Source organism: Sesamum indicum, linkage group LG1 (genome assembly GCF_026168435.1).
Source record: "Sesamum indicum cultivar Baizhima isolate 11 linkage group LG1, ASM2616843v1, whole genome shotgun sequence".
Lineage (NCBI taxonomy): Eukaryota > Viridiplantae > Streptophyta > Magnoliopsida > Lamiales > Pedaliaceae > Sesamum > Sesamum indicum.
In genome coordinates this window covers 4,061,180-4,084,465 of record NC_142657.1, presented here as the reverse complement: position 1 = coordinate 4,084,465, position 23,286 = coordinate 4,061,180, and the positions used below count along the sequence as shown (strand labels likewise).

The window sequence follows — 23,286 nt, the reverse complement described above, 5'->3', positions numbered from 1 at the left end:
GTTCTCTCCTCCTCCTTCGAGCTCTGCGTGTCCCACATTCCCACTCCTAGCTCGTGAACAAGTACAGTAAAACCTCTATAAATTAATACTCTATAAATTAATAAACTCTCTAAAATAATAAAATCTTCCGGTCCCGACTTGGGCCTTTGTAAAAAATCATCAAATTCGATAAGATAATAAAATAATAATTTTTTGAAAAATTCCTTTATAAATATTAGGTCCCATTAAAACTCTAAATTAATAATTCATAAATATTACAATTATAAATATTGTGGTAATTTACTAAAATGTGAAGTTTGTAATGCTTTACGCATTTGATCATTCATGGATGATTTTGCGATGCCTTTTAGATGAGAAGACATGGTTGGGTGTTATGATTTATTTTATTATCATATTGAGATTTATGTAGTATGCATGATGAATATATTTAATTGGGTATAATAGTTATTTAAGTGCAACGAATTAATGTAAACATGTATATTTAAGTTATTCCAATGAATTGATACATGTGTCTATGAATATAATAGTTAATTGTGAATAATGAATTGATATTATACATGAATATATTTAATTAGTTATAAAAAATTAATTGATGCATGAATATAATCAATAAAACATATATGAATTCATTTATTTTCAATACATATGTACTAAATTTATTGAATTTAAAAAATCTCTCTTTTAATTAATAAAATATTAATTTATCGATAAATTAATATCTCTCTAAATTAATAAAATTTCATGGTCCCAAGGTTATTAATTTATAGAGGTTTTACTGTATTCATCTCCAATGCTTAGATCAATTTTCCCATAGACGGGGCCAAACTTGATGGGGAACAAATTAAACTTGCGATCTAAACACACCAAACTCTTGCGCATGCTAGAAATTAGTCTTTTTCCCTTCAATTCTTTTTTTCCTTTCAAAAGTTCTTTTTACAATGAAATTTGGAGATATTTATTCTACTCTAGCAATAAATGCTAGGGGGTGTAAAATCAATTCTACCCTCTTACCTACCACTAATTTGTGGATACAATTCAACGCCAGGATTAATCTGACAAAAATAAAATAACTTAAGTTGTATGGCATTGATCTCTTGTTGCTACTTATAGAATGGATTTAATTTCCTTTTATGTTCCACTTTAATTTAGCTTCTTGTCTCCATCAATAGGGTATCTTTCGTCCATGTTTGTGTTGTAAACATTAGAAGAAAATATCGTTTTATTGATGTGAATTCTAGAAAGACAGTTTGCAACAGGGTATTACAACATACAATCTATTTAGCACCTACTACTTGGTTGGTACATTGTGTACTATCCTATTGTGTATGAAACAATCTACATCACCAAAATCTATTTTTTCAAGAAAACCAGAACAAATATGTCATCAACTAAGTACTATAATTTTAAACTTAAATGATTTTGGTTTTATAAGTTATAACTAAAATCATTGTAAGTGAGATCTATAATTCATGTCGACAAAATATTACAAGAAATTATATACTTTTCTCAATGATGTTACTTTTCATTTTTTATTGGAAAAAGCCAATTTTTATTTAGAATTAAATTAAAATTTGTTAAGAAATATATATATATATATATATATTAGTCCAACCTGTATTTTTTCAATAAACATCTGATGTTTTTTAATAAATTATTAATTGAAACCTTATTCAATCATAAACATTAACTTTGAAAATCTTGCATTCATATGATAGGACACTTTCAATTTTCTTAAACTAGTTTTGGAACTATGTAAGTGAATTTGAAATGTTTTTAATAAGTTGGTCCTAATGCTATATTTTAATTTTTAATGTTTAAAAACATATGGAATTCATATATAAACAAGTGGATTGCTTTCTTATTTAAATATTTACATTTAATAATTTTAATTGAAACTTTTGTTTCATGCTTTGCATATTAAAATTTTAAAAATAAATAACAACAAGAAAATGAGTTAAAATTACTAATAACATTTTTCATTAGCTTATTCTAATGATAGTAGTTATTGGTAAACACAAGAATAAAACTTTGAGTTTATTCATTTGCATACATTTTATGTTCAACAGATAAAATATTTATTAATCTAACTGTTACGAATACGACATCATTGGTCCTTTTAATGGAGATTATTCAACTCCATAAATCATATGATAGACTAATTTTCTACCACCATAATTACCTTTGTTCATTGTTGGAAGCATTATCATCCAGTAACGCAATTGAATCGGTCAACATTGTTTCTCAAGTTTGATCATCGTTCCATGCAACCTGAGGTGATTGAGAAGGCGGAGGAGGAATTTGCAAATTCTCGTTTCCATTTTCAAGCATCTTCACTACTTCACTCATAGACGGGCGATCAACCGGACTCATATGCATGCACCATAGTCCAACAATCGTCATATTTTTGGTGATTCTCCTTGCATGCTCATCATCATCAACATCATCATTGCCAATTTCATCAGCATTTCCAGTTTCAATGTCCTTGCCTTTATTGAAGTGGTCGTAGATCCAATATGGGAAATATCGGCTAGATTCATCTTTATATGCCACGATATCCCTCTTTAGGCCTAGCATTTCCATCAGCAACATTCCAAAGCTATAAACGTCTACCTTATATGATACTTCAACAATGTTTCTGTTGATCAGTTCAGGAGCCACATAGCCTATCGTTCCTCGAGCAGCAGTTAAAGTCACTGTAGCTTTCTCGGTGGAGTAAAATTTAGCAAGCCCGAAATCAGAGATTTTAGGGGTGAAGTTATCATCAAGAAGTATGTTATGAGGCTTGATGTCAAAATACAAGATTTGGATGTCACAACCTCGATGCATGTACTCAATCCCACGAGCTACTCCAACCGCAATCTCATACTTCTTCTCCCAGCTTAACGAATTAGTTCTTTCTCGACTCATGATATACTTGTCAAGTGAACCATTAGTCATGTAATCATATACAAGGGCACGTTTGGATCTTTCTGCACAGTATCCTACGAGGTTAACAACATTTACATGGTGGATCCTTCCAATGGTTGCAACTTCATTGATGAAATCTTGCCCATTTTCTTTGGGTTTGCTGAGTACCTTAACTACAACATCACGGCCGCTGCGGAGCTTTCCTTTGTAAACAGAACCATAGCCTCCTTCACCTAGTTTTTCTCGAAAACCTCTTGTTGTTTTCTTTATGTTTGAGTAGGAGTATCGGATTGGCAGGAGGTTGTTGTTACTTTGTAGGAAACATTCTATTACATCAAACTTTGACAAACGTTGTGTTTTCCAAAGTTTACGAATTAGAAGCGCCAACGTGCACATTCCAGTTACGACCCTTAGTGCAACTCCACACACTAAAAAGAATAATCTTGGCATGATCAACATACTTACACTCAAAGTGCATATATAGGGAATAGTAGTTGTTGAAGAGAAGAGTTCATGGGAACTAATTAATCCAACAAAATCAGGTAAACAGTGCATCCCCAAGTGTTGACAGAATCCAAGTGGGTTTTTCCTTGTTCTAGATTTAACACTCTCTTCTAATCTAATATAATCGTTGAATCCATCAAATCCACAAGACAATGGAGTTATCAAGGGTAGATTTATCAGATCTATAGGAGTTAGTTGAATCCTTTTCCCAACTTGGGATTGTGGATCTAGTCAAAGTCCAAAACAATAAAATAACTCCAGCATTACAGTACTGGAAATACAGGTTCAAATGATCCCTCATAGGGTCATTCAATGAGAGAAAACACGAATTTCCACACCAATGCTACCCTATCTTTTATTTCAACTAGATTAATAGAAATTCTAGGACAAAATCCATTAAGAGTGTCTGAAAATACACATTTGGCAAGGACAATTCTCTAGCCCCTGCATCTATAAGGCACTATAACTAACCTTGATATTATCGATTTCCAAAACATCGTGATGTTGATAGATGAATTAGTTACAGCCATGAAGATAGTAGCAACTGTACTGTAACTCGATGAGGAAAACTTCATATGACAATTGGAGTTAAACTTGGAAGGTTCTATGAAAGTCGGATAGGATTATACCCTAGAAGACACCAAAGCGAGTACCCTAGCCGGAGAGTCCAAAAGGCCAAAAGACTCCCAAAGATACATTTTATAGAAGATGGATACATCGAAGGAAACAGAGCTGAGAAGGCTAGAGAATATGCATATGCTCTCTTTGGCCTTGAATTAGGGTATATTTGTGCGGTAGATGAATACATTTATTAATTCCGCAAGTATTTCTAGCAACAAATACAGTTGCCACTATGTTTTTTGTAAAGATCTACAGTGTATGGAGGGAAATGTTAATCTAATCATACAAAGTATCCGAAGCACAACTGGATTCAGTAGCAACGAAAATGTCTTTCCCTAAAAACAAGCTGAAGAATTGGTGTTACCAAACATCAGCCAAAAAAAAAGACTGAGATGTATGATTAAAGAACCCCTCTAGGAGTATCAAATAGTTCTCTTGCCGAAAGAAATCATGGTGGTCCAAATCAAAGGCCAATGATCATATAGATATGGACATAAAACATGATTAATAAAGGCTTCATCTCAAGAATCTAGAGGAACAGATGCAAGATCCATAGGAAGAAGCTCTATGAATTAAGAGAACCTCCAGACGAGTCTATTCCGGAGCCAATGAAAGTTTCAAAGACTATAAATACTAGACATGCAGAGCAAAAGGGCATATATCACAAAGCTCGCAGAAACATGGTGAGTTATGAAAATTTGAAGCCAAAGATGACATCCTAGATGCAATATATTATGGAGATTTTGTCCCAATTGACCAATTTGAAGACCTTCCCTTAAATAAAACCATCTACGAGGAAGACATAGAGAGTCATTTGGATGGATCTTCAAATGAATCAGGTTAATCACAACAAATAAGACAGGCTTCAGACCTCCGAACGACTGTCAGGATTCTTTTCACAGATGAAGGTGTCAAATAAAAATCATGAAAAGAATCATGTGTCAAGACTCAAATCTCAGCACATGTAATAGATTTAGAATTTGAGGGATCGGGAGAGTCCTCAACCAAATCGGGTTAAACTAGAAAGCATCACATAATCTACAAAGTAAGTTCAGAGAGTTTGATTTTTCCTATAGAATTTACTAGTAATGTAATGGAAATGTAATTTATTCGTAAGGAAGAAATTCTTGAAGAATTAAGTAAGCTTAGAGAAGATGTAGTTGTTATTAGGAAATAGACTCACATAGAAACTATTGAAGTAGTAACTAAAGCAACTTTTAAGGAAGGAATTGATTCAAACATTCATTTACCAATAATGGATAGAAGAATTAAAAACTTAAGAGATAGGTTTTTTGGAACAACGATAGGATATTCACCCTAGAATGTATAACCTAGCGAATCAAGATTTCAGTGGTGTCTTAAACCTTCATTGAGATTTCAAGAGAAAAGAGTTCATGAAAAAATGAAAATAGACCATATTCTGCAATATATAGAATAGCTTATGCCATTTCAAATGCACATCATTCTGATTTGTTTATTAAGAAAGAGTATGTTGAGATTCCTTGAATTTTCAAAAAGTTTGAGAAGGTATTGACACTCTATCCTACTAGAATATCTAGAATAGGTGATGAAAGAATATATCAATATTCCTTAAATTTTCAAATAATTTACTAAGATACTAGTACTAGATCCAATTAGGATACCTATAATAGGTGGTGTTAATATCTTGATAAACACCGACTTTTAGATCAAACACTAAGTTCTAGAACTGACTTTAGTAACAAGATGTCTTTTCGGAAGATAGGATAATAGGGTACAAAGATAAAGACAATGAGCCATTATAATTCCTCAGTCAATTAGGGTGGATAATGTAAAACCTAGATGCCATGGAGGCTAAAAACAAATTCAAGTAGTATTTGCATCACTGAGAATAATAATATTTTCCTTGTGATGACTTATATAATTTGCAGCAACATGTGGGAAAATTCCAAGGCATGCTAGAAATAGTAGGTCATAAAGTTATGGTTATATATGTTGCAGGACGAGAAAATGGGACTCTAACTTTGGGGTTAAGTTTCCTCGAAAATCATAAACTATGGGGAAGGAAAGCTAATGTTATGGAATTCAATTTATATGGTTCCACCATCAGAATTACTAGTCCATTGTTTATATACATAACTATTGGTATGACATGTGACTAATATAAGTTAGAATACTTTGCAGCTTATATTCATTCAGGATTAGGAATTTGTATAACAAAACCTGACATTTTTCCTAGCGAAGTTATGAAAACTTTACCCGTTATTGTAGAAAGAAATTTTTCACAAAAAATCCTATTACTTAAAAACGAGATTCGAGAATCAAAATTATGATTAAAGGAACATTTAGAACACCTTAGTTTAAGATAAAAATGCCTCCTATTTACTTTTATGATATGGAAGAAGATATTTTGCTAGGTAATAACTTTATCTAAATCTTTGCAAAATATGTATAGGATAACCACAGAAATCTGTTGATTTTTACTACTAACTGTGGTAGTTAGATATAGGTTTTGCAAAGAGAAAAAATATTTAACAAGATAATGCCCATAAATTTTTGTAGCACATGTGGTGATTGTTGTGATGCCAAATTAACTCATCATAAAATGTAGGACAAAAAAAATCTAGTTAGACTCTTTTATCTTTCAAGTAACAGTGTTTGAGCAAGGCTTCCAAAGAAAAACTTAGGATTTTCAAAGAAGCTATACAGGCGTATAACTCATTAGACATAAACGAAGAAATTAAGTTTTCTCTCAAAAATGTCAAAAGACTTATCCAAAAGAATTTAAGTGAGAACCCTCTGGCATGGTGGGATAGAATAAGATCGAAGCTACTGTGAAAGTCAAAGAGGAATGCAAGTACGACTATGTTCGATACAAACCTATCTAGATGAACTTGGAGGATAAGAAGGATATGCAGAAGATCATCAAGGAACATATTAATCTTAAATTCATTAAGCCTAGAGCCTCTACTTATAGTAATCTTGGTTTTCTGGTAAGAAATCATGGTGAGATAAAAAGAGGTAGACCTAGGTTAGTAATAAACTATCAAAATATTAATAAAATACTAAAATTTGATGGTTATTACATCCCACGTAGGCTTGTCAATGAGTAGGGTATTACCCTACCCAAAAAATACCTTCATCTCATACCCTACCCAATGGGTAAGAGACCCTACCCTACCCTAAACCCATGAAATTAAATGACTGGGTATGAGTAGGGTCTAATACCCTAAAATACCCAAATGTATGGGTCATGGCTTAATACCCTAAATCCCCATGGTATAGATATAGTCTGATGCCCAAAGATGTTCATTTATCCATTACTTTAAAATTGAATTTGTAAACTTTTAGTAAATCAATCAACTATATTTATTTAATATTTAAAAAAAATAAATAGTATATAATTACTCCATTAGAGATTTTATTTATGTTAATCTTAATGTAATTTTGACCAAATATGCTAGAGCTTTTCATATTGATTTTGTAATCACTCAAAATTAATTTTATGATCAAATTAAGCAAAACTTAACTTGACATGTAGCAAATAAAAGAATACGGACGAACCGTAATTTAGTTAAATTTGAGTAATATACGGAATAAATAAAATTTGTTTAAGTCAAATTATTAAAAATTCATCAAATCAAAGTTGACTGAAAATGAAAATTCAAATGATACTTTAGAGATTTAAATGAAAGTTAGATATATTATACTTAATTTCATTTATTTTTACCAACTCTTGTGTCTTCATTCTTATTTTGAACTTGTCTCTATTTAATATTATCGGTCCATTATTTGAGCAAGTTTAAGATTCTTATCTAAAATAAATATTGGTCTATCATTTGGAAAAAATCAAGTTCATTATTTAAATTTCAAAGATTATCAATTTGCACCTATTGAAATTTAAGTAATTAATTTTATTTTAACAACCTACAGGTTATGAAAATCTGCTAATAAGTCAATTTAGTAACATAATTGTTTGGCTTGAATGTAAATTTAAATATATTGTAAAAGAGACAAAATTAAGTGGACCTCAAATGGATAAGATCGAAACTCTACCCAATTCTTTTTGGTATAATTTGGGTAAGACCCTATGAGTATATTATAGGGTACGGTATTGGTTGGGTATGAAGAAACTTCTATGGGTATTTGTTGAGTTTGGGTCCAGGTAAGGCGATACTCGCCCATTGACAAGCGTAATCCCCAGTAGAGAAGACTTAATTGACTGCAATAAAGGTGCTAAAGTGTTTTCCAAATTTGACTGCAGATATTGGTTTTATTAGATTAAGATGCAAAATAATTCAAAGAAATATATTGTATTTTCCACACCACAAGGACAATATATATGAAATATTCTTCCTATAAGACTTGCTAACGCACCCCAAATATGTCAAAGGAAAATAGATAATTTTTTAAAAGATTATCTTGAGTTTATGTTTGTCTATATAGACGATATTTTTATTGCATCTAAAAATATACAGGATCATCATAAACATCTTGAAATATTTTATAATGTATGCCATAGAAAGATCTTAGTGGTTTTTAAAAAGAAAACCATTATAGTTGTCAATAAAATTGAATTTCTAAAAATTCTTATTGACAAAACAGGTGATGAGTTGCAGGAACATATTAGAAAATTCGGATTTTTTCTTATATTCTTAAGGGTTAGTTATATTTTGCTATCTGAACTATGATCATTTTGCACTTTGTCATCTAATATTATTATTATTAAATCTCATGAATATATTCTTCTAGGTTTCTTAACAAAGCATGGAGGCATCTGAAGCAAACTCTATTATCATAAGGCTTAGACATCTTACGGAGAATCCTAAAGAGTTTGATAAGAAATTTGAATAGTTGACGATTAAAGCCCAAATTGCTGACTAAGTCCAACAAGCTGATCTTGACATTGTCTAGATCATTATCCGAAACCAAACTTGCTTCTAGGTTGCTATGGAACAACTTACTAGAACCAATTCGAAAGACATCACCTTCGATGATGACCCGATAGCATGGCACTAAACCAAAAGTTAGAGAATAGGGCTCTAAATTTCTTGTGGTAGATTCAAGTATTGCTTGCACGAGGCCATTGCCAGACTCAGCTGAAGGGGCAATAATTGAATTACACGAAGTGCAAACTCATGATAATTCAAGTCAAACCCAACACTTTTAGGGTAAAAGAGGGAGAGATTAACCTAAAATCGATGACAGACACATCTAAGGTTAGTAGCAATAATTTAGCATCTTCTGCTTTTACTTGACAGGTGTTCCTGAGAATGTGGAAAAACTTGTTTCCCGTAAAGGAGTCAAACGAAGCAAGACCGTAGTAGAAGGATTCGAAAAATATAAGCGGATTTGATGCCCGAGGGATCGAAACCAGAAGAAGTTCAAGAATGGTATGATTTTGGAGCTCTTACTTCAGTTCATATTATGTTTCCCGGACTTTCAAAAATCTTAAAAGTTCCCAAATGGAATAGTGTGGCGGTCTAGAACGCATGGTAGAATAATCCCCTCCTTAAATGATGAAATATTTTAGAACTTAAGCGGCTTCAAAAATTGAAGGAAAAGGATCTCATTTGGCATTTCTTTTCATTAAATTGCAAAGACATGACATGGTAGCATTCAATAATGTTAAGGCTATCACAGGAGAAGTTCCCCTAATATCATCCCTCAACGAAGATGATATATACACTTGAAGAGTTTGGGAATATTGGGTCTATCTCACTGAGATGGACAATGTGAAATATTCATTTTAAATATTTTCAAATTAATAAAATGGATCCTTCTTGTTAAACTCTATGACAGGGAAAAGCACGAAGTACACAAAAAGCTTGTTTGAAAAGAAAAGGACGTTCATTTTGGAGAATAAATATTTCTAATAGAGGCCGCAAGGAATAAGGCATGCAACATGATGCATGGTGGACAATGGCACAATCACATATGCCCTTGTTGTGAAAAAAAGGAGAAGCCTTTGTTCGGCATAAAGAATTGGGTAACCCAAAAGAAACCCAAATCAAAATCAAAAAAGGGTAAAAGCAAGAATTTTTGCACCGTGAGGTAAAAACCTCAAGATATAAAAAATCAAAAGGAAGACTATCGGTAGAAGAGGACAAAGACGCCAACTGTCAAATGTGAGAAGGACACCAGCTGGCTAGCACATGACCAACAAGCCATGATGACCGCAGCTTGAAGAACCAAAATAGGTGACAAACGTAATGACATCATCTAAACTAAGTTTGAAGTTCGTGATTGAAGTCTACGGGCTATTATAAATAAAGTGATAGGAAGTAGATGATATTAACTTCTCTAACTCTTCAGAAAATAAGTCGAGTCTTTACAATTTCAGTTGTTAAGATTTGCCAGTGTATGGCAATTTCACTAAAGAGTAAAGTTTTCTTTTTCCTGAGAGGTTAAATAGTTGTCTACTCCAATAGAGGAATATATATCTATATAATATTTCACATATTCCTTCAATAAATTAAAGGTTTCTTTTTACTTGATTATCCGAAATTTTATTAAGTCACTATATTGGAGTGCTTTTACGCTCTAAGGTAGGAAATGAAATAAAGTTGTGTTAATTATTGTTGAAGTAACCAAGTACTTGCAAACAATCTGCTACAGTAGTGTGATTGGAGAAAGTCTGTAAAATTGAGAATTTGAAATTTTCAATAACAAGGTAGCCAAAACAAGGTATGAATTTATGGAGCTAGGCTTCATTTTATTTTGGAAGTATATTTGGCCAAATTGATAGCATAGAGATGGAGGAATTGATTTTTGCTTTGAAGGACAAATGACCACTAGTTGTGAGATCTATATAAAAGATGAGGGGCTAATATGGTACATTTGGAAATTGAGGGACTAAAATAGGATGAAAAGTGAAGATGAGAGACTTATAAAGAGATTTGAGAGCACAAGTTAGAGAAGAATATAAATAAATATGTATATATATATATATACATATGTCCTAATAAAATATTTTTGTATAGAATATAAATCCCCTCTTTAGAATTGTATTTGCCTCTTTATTGTATTCTAATTGAAAATATTGTTTATCCTAAAATTATATGAAGATAGTTTGAAGAAATTAGAACTACTAAATAGTTTTCTTAATTTTCAATAAGGATTGTCTATTTATAACCGATTCTTAATTATTAAAATTTTGTTTTGTGATAAATTTTTATTTATATTATTAAAAGAGTATTAACTGAAGGATAAAAATATATTTCGGCAATAAGAACAAAAAGAGGAATTACAACTGCTAAAATAGTTTTATTTTTAATTAAAAATTTATTTTTTTACGCGTAACATTTATCTATATTATTATAAAAGAAAACCTTTTACGCATGGTAGTTGAAAAAAAATGATGAAGGTAGTAATTTCGAACTTTTTTTTAATAATTTTACAATATTTTTCCTCTCACCAATTACTTCATGTTTTTCTCTTAGCAAACCTTTTCGTATTTGTTTTTGTTACGAACTTCTATATTTTCAGTAAACTTATAATTAGAATATAATTTTTCTCTGTCATCTCACCCCACATTTCTTTTCTCTCACATAATTTTCTTTTTCTTATCACAATTTTTTTTTATATGCTCGCGGGGAGCGCGTGCAACAACGACTAGTTTATTATTAAAAAAAATACTTTGTAAGGATACAAATGTCTTTCAACAATATGAAATAATGATAATGTTATTCACACTTTTATATACTATATAGACTTTAATTTTGTATTATTCTTTATGGTAAAGATACATAAAAAGACATAACATGAAACAAATGAAAATAGACAAATTAAGAACTCACCAAAGACCATCTGAAGAATCGAAGGAATGTCTGAATGCCAAAATACATTGTAATTATTAGAGTGGAAGAAAGAATTATGTAATATCTGAATTTAAAAGAACTGTCATCAAAACAGTTCATATCTCCCTCCGAAAAAATAAAAAATTACACTTGTTATCATATTACACTTTTGTTTCGTATTGCTTTACAGTTGAACTAAGAAATAGGAATGGATTGAAAATAGAATAGAATGTGCCACACTTACTAGTATAAGATAAAATAGGAAAAAGTATTATTTTAGTCCGCTAAGTATGCCTAATTTTAATTTTAGTTCGATAACTATGTCCATTTTTATATAGGCCTCGTAAGTTACGAAATTGCTTACTTTTAGTCCTTTGGCAGATTTTCGGACAATTTTACCCCTGTGCAACTTTTGAAAAGACAATTTTAGTCTATATACACTCATAGGGGTAAAATTGTCCGAAAATCTGTCAAAGGACTAAAAGTAAACAATTTCGTTAGTTACTGGACCTAAACAAAAATGGTCATAGTTATCTGACTAAAATTAAAATTAGGCATGCTTAGCGGATTAAAATAATACTTTTTCCGATAAATTATTAGTGTAATTGTAAGTCTGATGTCTATTATTGTTGAAAATCGATTGTTCAACTACCAAGAAAAGTTTGTTGATGATCGGACTTGGATATATTTGTAAAAGAATTTAGCTGCAATATATTAAGTCATCACTACGCGTTCTATTGTACACATATCCATTACATATGATGCATTCAAGTGACCGAACTTTACGTATGTTCGCCTTCTATTGGTAGAGTCGATGAAACTATTGTTTCTGCTGGCACAATAATCAATTTCCAGCAAACCAGAACTATTCACAGGATAAGGGCAGCTCATAAAAGTTATCTGGTAAGAGCTTACAAAGCTATGATAAGGATAACTAAAATCGAAATCGTATGAACCAAGAGAGTACTGAGGGAAAGAGCAACTCTCGTTCGCTATGCCAGCATCAACAAGGCGAATGGTGTAGTTGGAATAATCGATCGCTTTCACAAGGTATCTGTGGGAGTTAAGATATACAGAGGTGGTATTGTTTTCACATTCTAGTTCATAAATGGGTTTGCCGCAGTGTTTTGGATCATCTTTCAGTCTGAAAGGGTTGCTCATATTGCGAATACTGCCACAGGAAGAAGGTCGGCATTGGTGATTATGCTCTCCATAGGATGTATGAAGGAAATAGGCCATAATCAAGCAAGTAAGAAACATGATTTTGGAGGGGAGGTTTCAGAGCCTCAGGATGAATAATTGATGGGTTGCTGAACATGAATTATGAAGAGAAGATAAGAGAGAAGACTGGACTTGTGGAATATGAAGAGAAGATGCGGAAGGAAGACTAGTCTTGGTCGTCCACTCGTCCCAATAATTGAACAAAGTAGTCAAGTTCGTGAAAGTGAATCATTCCTCACCCAAAGGAGATACACAGAAGTTTTGCAAAATTCGAAATGTCTGTATTACTTATCTTGCGTTTTTCATTTTGTTCTTCCCACTGCTTGGAGTACGAACAGATGATTGTATGCCGACGTGATGTAGGATAGGTGGCCCGTTAATTCAGTCTCCTTTCAGGGATAAATATCAACACCCAGAATATTGTTGCTATCCAGGTTTTGATGTATATTGTGATGAGAAAAATGACACTGTGCTTGTACTGCCTCTCTCTTTAAAATTTGTAGTGAAGAAAATCAACTATGTGCATCAATTGGTTCAGCTTTACTATCCTGTAAAATGTCTCCCCCAGAAGCTGCCATCTAAACTTATCAGTCTCCCCGTTCCATTTTGAGGACATTTATAACATATATGATTTCAACCTATTCAGCTGTTCAGTTCTAAAAATTTACTTCCCGTCATTTCAGCCATTATATCTACCCATTCTATTTGGATGACTTTGATGGATGGGATTTGACTTCTTGCACCAGCATTTACAAAATTTCATCTATTCAATCTGCACTTGGCCTGGTCTGAACCAGTATGTGACATCTGCGAACGTCGCATCGCGGACAAAGATGCAATACAGAAGCGGACGTCCAATCCAGTGCATCGACAAAGTGAAGACCAATCCAAGTATGTCATTCATCCCAAAGCTAAGTTGGATGCTATCTTTCTTTCCAGGAACATAGTTCTGAAGCAAACTTTATGTTTTGCTTCTGTGGTTCACAGGAGGATCAAACAAGCCACTGATTCCAGGTGACGATTTCCTTTACCACTCAAAGCTTTAAATTTTCCTGATTTTTTATATTTTCCTTCTAAAGGATGTGCTGAAAATCTTTGATTTTTATCATTTTGTTATACAGGCGCAACGTTAGCTTCTGTTCTTGTTGTTACAATATTCGCAGCTCTCTTGCTGCTTTACATATCAATTAGAGTGAACATCGAGAAGTTTCTGGAAGATTACAGAGCCCTTAAGCCCGCTAGATTCTCTTATTCTGATGTAAGAAGGATCACTAATCAATTTAGTGAAAAACTGAGTGAAGGAGGCTATGGAATTGGTACTGTTAGAAGTGGATCGGTCTCCGGCACAATTACAATACCAATAATTACAGAACACTTAAATATTACAGGCTTTCTAAATGAATTACAAGAAAACCTACCGAATAAGAAATAATGCTTACAGAAAGTAAACTGAAACAATACAATTTCAGAACAAGAAATTAGTCGGCTCAGAGGCCTAAGACCCAGGGCCTAGAGAGGCCGTAGGCCGCAACCCTGCTCACGGTTGCACGGATATAACCGAGGCCACAAAGGCCAACCACAAAGGCTGTTCACAGTAATCCACCGAGGATCGTGCCACAAAGGCTTTAGAGTCGGAAACCACTAAGGTGTTTGCCACAAAGGCTTTAGGGTTTTTCACGGAGGAAGAAAGGGGGAAGAAGAGAATCTGTTCGTTAACCTCAAACCAGCAAGCCCGAGCCATATATGAAGGCTAGCACTTAATGGCTCATTTACGGCCATTATCTGGAGAACAGGAGTTACAGAAGACGAAGTAAGGGTGAAGAACCCGAAGGGTTCAGAGGAGAGGAAGGGATAGTGAAGACGGCGGAAATTAGGGCTGAATGAGAGAGGAGAGTATTTAAAAGGGAGCTGCCGGGTCAAACCTTAGAGTGGACCGGGTCGGTGGGTTAGAGGAATTGGGCCCTCGGGTTTTATCCGGCCATCCAGTGAGCAAGGCCCAATCATATTGGTTTGGGCCATCATTTTATTAATATTTTCCACCTTGGTCCAAACCAAGATGGTGGGTCAAAGGCTGTCATCATTGCCATAGCTTCCTTTTCCTGCAAGAAGAGAGGTTAAGGAACAACAGTTTATAGATGTAGCATATCAAGACAGTTTTTAAACTTTTCTATTGCTAAACATTTAGTTCCCATATCTGCAGGATTCTCTTCTGATTTTACTTTCTCAAGATTGATTATTCCATTGTTAATAACATCCCTAATAAAGTGATATCTAACATCTATGTGTTTGGTTCTGTAGTGGAAGACTGGGTTTTTACATAGCTGGATACTAGACTGACTATCAGAGTAAACAACAAGTTTATTCTTCAGAAATCCAATTTCAGAAATTAAGCCTTTTAACCATAATGCTTCTTTTATTGCTTCAGTTGTTGCTATATACTCAGCTTCTGTAGTAGAAAGAGCTACAATACTTTGAAGTTGTGATTTCCAACTTATGCAGGCATTACACAGTGTAAAGATATAGGAGGTAGTTGATTTTCTACTATCTTTGTCATTAGCATAGTTAGAGTCCACAAATCCTTTAAGTTCCACACCATCAGAATTTTTAGAAAAGGTTATTCCAACATTCTTAGTACCATTCAAGTATCTAAACAGATATTTCACTGCTTCCCAGTGGGAAGTACCTGGATTGGACATATACCTACTTAAACAGCTAACTGCATATGCTATGTCTGGCCTAGTACTTACCATTAGATACATGACAGAACCTATAGCATTTGAGTAGGGCACATTTTTCATTTTATCTTTTTCAGATTCTGTTTTAGGACATAGATCTTTGCTTAACTGAAAGTGTGCTGCAAGTGGTACAGAGGATGGTTTGGAGTTTTCCATTGAAAATTTTTCAAGAATGCTTTGAATATAAGAGGTTTGATTTAAGAAAATAGTTGACTTGGTTCTGCTTCTTTCTATGTTCATACCAAGTATTTTCTTTGCATTTCCTAAGTCTTTCATTTCAAAGTTCTTGCATAAATGATGCTGTAAGTTTTTAATCATATCAAGACTAGGACTAGCTATTAACATGTCATCCACATATAAGACAAGAAATAGTGGCACATTGTTTTCATGCTTGAAATATAAACATGGATCATAAGCACTGTTTTTTAAATCCAAAGAATGCATGAACTGATCAAACTTTTTATTCCACTGCCTAGGGGATTGTTTCAGACCATATAAGGATCTTTTGAGCAAGCATACATGTTTTGGATTTTTCTTATCAACAAAACCGTGAGGCTGAGACATGTAAATTTGTTCATCTAGATTTCCATGCAAGAATGCAGTCTTTACATCCATCTGTTTTAATTCCCAGTCAAAGTGAGCAACCAAAGCAAGCAAGATTCGAACAGTAGTAAACTTAACCACAGGAGAGAAAATTTCAGTAAAATCTATGCCTTCTTTTTGAGTAAAACCTTTTGCTACAAGTCTTGCTTTAAACCTTTTGACATTGTTTTCTTCTTTTATTTTGAAAACCCATTTACAGTCGACTATAGAAGCATTTTTCGGTTTTGAAACTAGAACCCAAGTGTTATTCTCTTTTAAGGCTTTTATTTCTTCATTCATAGCAGTTATCCATTCTTTAGAGTTTGTACTTTCTAAAGCCTCTTCATAAGTACTTGGTTCTAAGTTTTCAACATTTAGAGCTAAATGATAATCTTTAAGCCTAGAGGGAATCCTACGTTCCCTAGGTACTCGATCTCTAACTAGCTGATAGGTATTTGGATTTTCATTTTCATTTTCTTCATTGTTTTCTTCCTGATTTTCTTGATTTTCTTCTCTATTTACTATTTCTTCCCCTTGTTGGTTATCCTCATTACTAAGTTCCACCTTATTAAAGGTATTTTCAATATTAAAATCTTCGGAATTTTTAGAGGAAGTGTTTAAGCATGGCATTTCTGATTCATTGAAGATCACATCTCTACTTACTATCACCTTAAAGCCAGGTTGATTCTTAAGCCATAGCCTATATCCTTTTACTCCGGGTGGATAACCAATAAATACACATTTTTGGGACCTAGGATCTAGTTTATCACCATTATAATGACAGAAAGCAGCACAACCAAAAATGCGCAGAGAAGTAAAATCAACATCAGAATTTGTCCAAACTTTTTCAGGAATATTTCCAAGTAAAGGCACTGAGGGTGACCTATTTATCAAATATGCTGCAGTTAATAAAGTTTCTCCCCAAAAAGTTTTAGATAAGCCAGAACTGATTAAAAGACACCTTACTTTATTTAACAAAGTCCTATTCATTCTCTCAGCTACCCCGTTTTGTTGAGGAGTATATGGTGTGGTTTTGTGTCTTTTAATACCATACTTTTCGCATAAATCAGAAAACTGTTTGTTACAAAACTCCAAGCCATTATCAGTTCTTAATGCTTTAAGCCTATGACCTGTTTGGTTCTCAACCAGATTTTTCCAACTCTGAAATTTTTCAAAAACATCAGATTTTTGTTTCATTAGAAAAACAAATACTTTCCTAGAATAATTATCAATAATTGATAGAAAATACTTATTGCCCCCATGAGTACTAATATTAGCAGGACCCCACACATCTGCATGCACATACTCTAAAATGCAGTTTGAAGAAGTGGGTGACGGGTATGAGGAAGTAGGAAACTTAACTTTGTGTTGTTTTCCTAATATGCAATCATCACAAAAATTTAAAGTAGAAGGTTTTTCATGCAAAAAACCATTTTTGTGTAACAACTCAAGCCCTCTAAAGCTGATATGACCCAGCCTCTTATGCCAAATTTCAGATTTATTTTCTGTGAAAACATTTCCAGAAAAGGAATCATACTTAACGGTGCATAAATACAGATTTCTCTTTCTGATTGCTTTGAAAATAGTCATGGAACCCTTAGAAATTTTCATGATCCCTTTCCCCCATTTCCCCTCTAACCCTTCTTCCTCTAGGGCAGAGCATGACATTAAATTATGGGCAAGATCAGGGACATACCTAACATTCTTAAGGGTTATTTTCGAACCATTTTCAAAAATAAGACAGGTATTACCAAAACCGAGCACATCACATAATTTTTGGTTTGCCATTGACACAGAACCTAGTCTTTCAGTTTTAAAATTTGTCAAAATGTCTTTATAAGGTGTCATATGAAAAGTGCATCCAGAATCCACAAGCCATTCAGATTTATTCAAGGAGTTTTCAACAAAATTTACATCAGACACCATATAAACTTCATTAGTTGTTTCTTCAGAAACATTAGCAGATTCATTTTGTTGGTTCTTTTTAGGCTTTTTACAGTCTTTAATGAAATGACCTCTACCCCCACAGTTGTAACACCTAAAATCCTTTTTGTTTTTATCTTCATCTCTTTTATTATTATTGTTGTTATAATGCCTATTTCTAGACGGACTTCTTCCCCTACTTCTACTCCGACTTTTACTGTATTTTCTGAATTTCGAGTTATGGTTATTATTCCTATTTTTAGGTCTTCCCCTTACCAAGTTTACTTCATTGTTGTTATTACTAGGAGTATTGGTTTTTAAATCCATTTCTTTTGATTTTAAGCCACTAATTACAGTTTCTAAAGTCACATTATCTCGTCCGTATTTTATTGCAGCTTTAACATCACTATAAGACTCAGGAATAGCATTTAATAAAACTATGGGTGTATAATCATCAATATTTTTATCCCCTGTCAATTTTATGTCTTGTATTAATTTAGTAAAATCATCAACATTTTCCTCAATATTTTTCGAAACATCCAGTTTATATCTGAAAAATTTTTCTAAGAGAAACAGTTTGCTAGGAAGTGAAGTTTCAGTGTATAGTTCTTCTAACTTATTCCATAGCTCTTTAGCAGTATTCTGTTTTCCTACTTTCCTAATTACAGAATCAGATAGATTTAAAATAATAGAGCTGTAAGCATACTCATCATTTTCAAGCCGTTTTTCATCAGAAACAGTTTCAGAATATTTTCCTTCAATAGCTTTAAAAACTTTTTGTTGTATTAAGATGCCTTTCATTTTTTGTTGCCATATAGAAAAATCAGTTTTTCCGTCAAATGGTTGTAAATTATAACCAGACATTTTAGCAAGTTTCAGTAATATCACAGAAATTCACAGTTCAAGTAATAGAGGCAAATATTAAGCAGCAGCAAATTCCCAATCACAGAAGATTCAACAGTAAACTAAAACAGTTAATAAAGCTAGGGCCTTAACTACGCCTCCACTAGATACCCGACGGCTTCAGGAGCCCGGCCAAGGGAGGTAAGCAGTAAGGGGTCGGGAAACTGGGACCGAAAAATAAAGAGAGAGAGAGTTAGAGCGATGTTACCGTGAGTGGCCTCAGGCCAGAGACTTAACCCCGCTCTGATACCACTGTTAGAAGTGGATCGGTCTCCGGCACAATTACAATACCAATAATTACAGAACACTTAAATATTACAGGCTTTCTAAATGAATTACAAGAAAACCTACCGAATAAGAAATAATGCTTACAGAAAGTAAACTGAAACAATACAATTTCAGAACAAGAAATTAGTCGGCTCAGAGGCCTAAGACCCAGGGCCTAGAGAGGCCGTAGGCCGCAACCCTGCTCACGGTTGCACGGATATAACCGAGGCCACAAAGGCCAACCACAAAGGCTGTTCACAGTAATCCACCGAGGATCGTGCCACAAAGGCTTTAGAGTCGGAAACCACTAAGGTGTTTGCCACAAAGGCTTTAGGGTTTTTCACGGAGGAAGAAAGGGGGAAGAAGAGAATCTGTTCGTTAACCTCAAACCAGCAAGCCCGAGCCATATATGAAGGCTAGCACTTAATGGCTCATTTACGGCCATTATCTGGAGAACAGGAGTTACAGAAGACGAAGTAAGGGTGAAGAACCCGAAGGGTTCAGAGGAGTGGAAGGGATAGTGAAGACGGCGGAAATTAGGGCTGAATGAGAGAGGAGAGTATTTAAAAGGGAGCTGCCGGGTCAAACCTTAGAGTGGACCGGGTCGATGGGTTAGAGGAATTGGGCCCTCGGGTTTTATCCGGCCATCCAGTGAGCAAGGCCCAATCATATTGGTTTGGGCCATCATTTTATTAATAGGTACAAAGAAAAGCTGTCGAACGAAATAAATGTTGCAGTGAAGGTACTCAACAATTCCACGGGAAAGGGAGAGGAGTTTGTCACTGAAGTATGTACAATTCGGAGAATACACCACATCAACGTAGTCCGGTTGGTGGGCTTTTGTGCTGAAGGATTCAGAAGAGTTCTCGTATACAAATTTCTGCCAAATGATTCACTGGAAAAGTTCATTTTCCAAGCAGATCTCAAGAGATATTCCGTTGGTTGGCCAAAGCTCCAAGATATTGCACTAGGCATCGCCAAAGGCATCGAATATCTTCACCAAGGATGTGATCAACAAATCCCCCATTTCGACATCAAGCCCCACAACATATTATTGGACCACAACTTCATTCCCAAGATCTGTGATTTTGGCCTAGCCAAGCTGTGCTCCAAGGAACAAAGCGCAGTAACAATGATGGCTGCCAGGGGAACGATGGGCTATATTGCACCTGAAGTATTGTCGAGGACTTTTGGTAGGGTGTCGTATAAGTCGGATGTGTATAGTTTTGGAATGTTGTTGCTTGAAATGGTAGGAGGCCGGAAAAACGTCGATCATGAAGCAAATAGCAAACAAGTGAACTTTCCGCAGTGGATTTATAATCATTTGAATGTAGGAGAAGATCTTTGGCAAAACATTGAGCAAGAAGAAGACAGAAGCATAGCAAGGAAAGTTACTATTGTTGGACTTTGGTGCATCCAGTGGCATCCAACAGATTGTCCGTCCATGAAAGTAGCGGTTCAAATGTTGGACATAATCTCGATATGCCTCCAAACCCCTTCCCAGCTACAAATGCGACCAGTTCTGCTGCAGGAATACGCGGAACACAGTATCAAAATGCGTTGCCACTCATATTAGAATCAGAGTGAAATGCTTGTTTTCCTTCTTTTTTCATATACTAATAATTAACACCCGCGTTAAAATAATAATATAATTTTTAAATTTAATATTAAATCTAAAATATATCGATTGATTCAAAATACACGGAAATGCAAGTTTCAAAATATTGACCCAACTTGAAAATTTGTCCTACTATACAGCAAATCTAAATAAAAAATACTAAAAATTTAAATAACAATATCACTTAATATTTTGTAATCCAATGCTTTAGTCTCTCTCTCTCTCTCTCGAAATAATCTTGGTAACATTTTATTTTTGCTTGCCCGGTGTGGATTTTGTCATTCTCAAGTTTTTAAAGAATCTATTAATTCATCATTGTTTGAAATTTAAATCTCAAAGTGTTCTTTTTCTTTTTGGGTTTTTCTATTAACTTTATTCAGTAGTGACCTCCTCATCTTTGTCATCAATATCAACTGATGTATTGACTTTGCGACTCATAAGTTCCAATCTCCGTCCCTCATCCTTCATTGGTTTAGCAAATGTCTTTCTTTTCTTTCCTCTTTTTTGATTTTCTAATAGTCGTTTCTTTTCAATTACCTTTTGTTATGACATTCTATCTGTCATTGATCACTTCTATCTTTTTGTTGAGTACAATAAGACATTAAAACACTGGCAAAGTTCGTTGACTTTGTCATCTGTAGTATTTTGAATGATCTTCTCCTTAAAAAAATTAAATGAATTACATAATTAGATGATCCTTAGTATATAAAAAAGGGGTGAATAGCAATTTATCGCCCTGTGATATTAAAAATGAGCACATTACCCTTTTATGAAAAAAATATAGCAATTTACCTCGCTATACTTTTTAAAATGAAGCAATTTACCTCCTTATATAGGGAGGTAGATTGCTTCATTTTAAAAATCATAGGGGGGTAAATTGTTGTATTTTAAAAAATATAGGGAGGTAAATCGCTATTTATTTTTTCACAAGAGGTAATTTGCTCATTTACGATATCACAAGGGGGTTGCTTGCATTTTTCTCTATAAAAAAGTGTCCATATGCTTATCATGTTCTTTATAGATGTACTATCCATTGGTTGTTGAGCTATGCATTTTTGCAGACTTGAATTTGTCAATCTATGTATTCTCTTTTTGTAGATCGGATTGCCATATTTAAATTTATTGATGCGAGATAATTTTAATGTAATTATTTATTAATTAACTATTGCTTGTAAAAGTTTAATCTAATTAGACATATCCATATTATTAGTATTCATTATATTTCAGCGTCCTATGACTATACTAATTAGAATTTAATATCAATTTTAAATTTTGTCAAAATAGTGTTTACATTCGATGTTAAGTTCTAAATTTGAAGTAATATTGCATAAAATCTTATTATTTGCAATTTTTAACTTCATCATACTTTTAGTGTGATTAATTATTCATATATTAATTCATTAAATTTTTTTTATATTATCTATTTATTATTCAGTAGTATCTTATGTTTTTAAGAATTTAATCTTTCATGTATATACAAGATTATCTAATATCGAAAAATCAAATTATATGAGATTCACTTTATAATTAAGTTTTTATACGCAACTTCAACTTAATAGCAATTAGTGCTTTTATTTGGCGATGTTTTTATTCTAAATATTTAGTTCACTTTTGTTAATCTGAACTTAATTTTTTTAGTAAATTTATTCTTAAGAAAAATATAGTACTCTTTTGCTTATTTATTTATCAGTTTTCCCATTTCAATCTTCAATATAATAACTCATTTTTCATTTAATTTTACTAAGTTGATTCCTACATATTCCCCTTACTTGATATGAAAATATAATTATGCGATTAATTAAATTTTAATTTACGTCTAATATGTTAGTATACAGTTATTTCTAAATTCTTACTTTTAATTATTATCAATGTTTATTTTTTATGTTATATATAGAGCTTTACTTTAGTAATATCAACTATACATCATTATGTTTTCTCTATTGCAATTCTTTTATTGTTATCTATTTATTTATAAATATTATATTCAAAATTTTCATACAAAAGGATAACAGAACAGTGTACGGGTCCTCGTGATCGGAGTGTGTTATCTTAATAAGCCCAACACAAGTCTGATGATATTCCGAAGGTGACCTAGACGCCGTACTAAAGGCACGGCATGCGGATAGTACTTTCTGGACCCATTTTCAACAATATAATCTTTCTGTCCGTATACAACAAATCCTACACCAAATAGGATTTTATGGAGTATATACGTACGGTCGCCTTC

General features: G+C 33.3%; 1 protein-coding gene, 1 long non-coding RNA gene and 1 pseudogene across 2 annotated transcripts; 2 read left to right on the top strand and 1 right to left on the bottom strand.

The window, feature by feature from the left end:
* Window positions 1-2,241: 2,241 nt before the first annotated feature.
* Window positions 2,242-3,324, bottom strand: LOC105156919 (PR5-like receptor kinase pseudogene; annotated as a pseudogene).
* Window positions 3,325-12,737: 9,413 nt separating this feature from the next.
* On the top strand, window positions 12,738-13,673 carry LOC148789344 (uncharacterized). Its single transcript, XR_016062857.1, has 2 exons — window positions 12,738-12,860; window positions 12,991-13,673. It is a non-coding gene; the product is annotated as an uncharacterized LOC148789344 (long non-coding RNA).
* A 6,194-nt stretch (window positions 13,674-19,867) lies between these two features.
* Window positions 19,868-21,028, top strand: LOC105156908 (rust resistance kinase Lr10-like). Its single transcript, XM_088879753.1, is given in 3 exon segments — window positions 19,868-19,917; window positions 20,102-20,910; window positions 20,913-21,028. Coding segments are annotated over 3 exon segments (975 nt in total).
* Window positions 21,029-23,286: the final 2,258 nt, after the last annotated feature.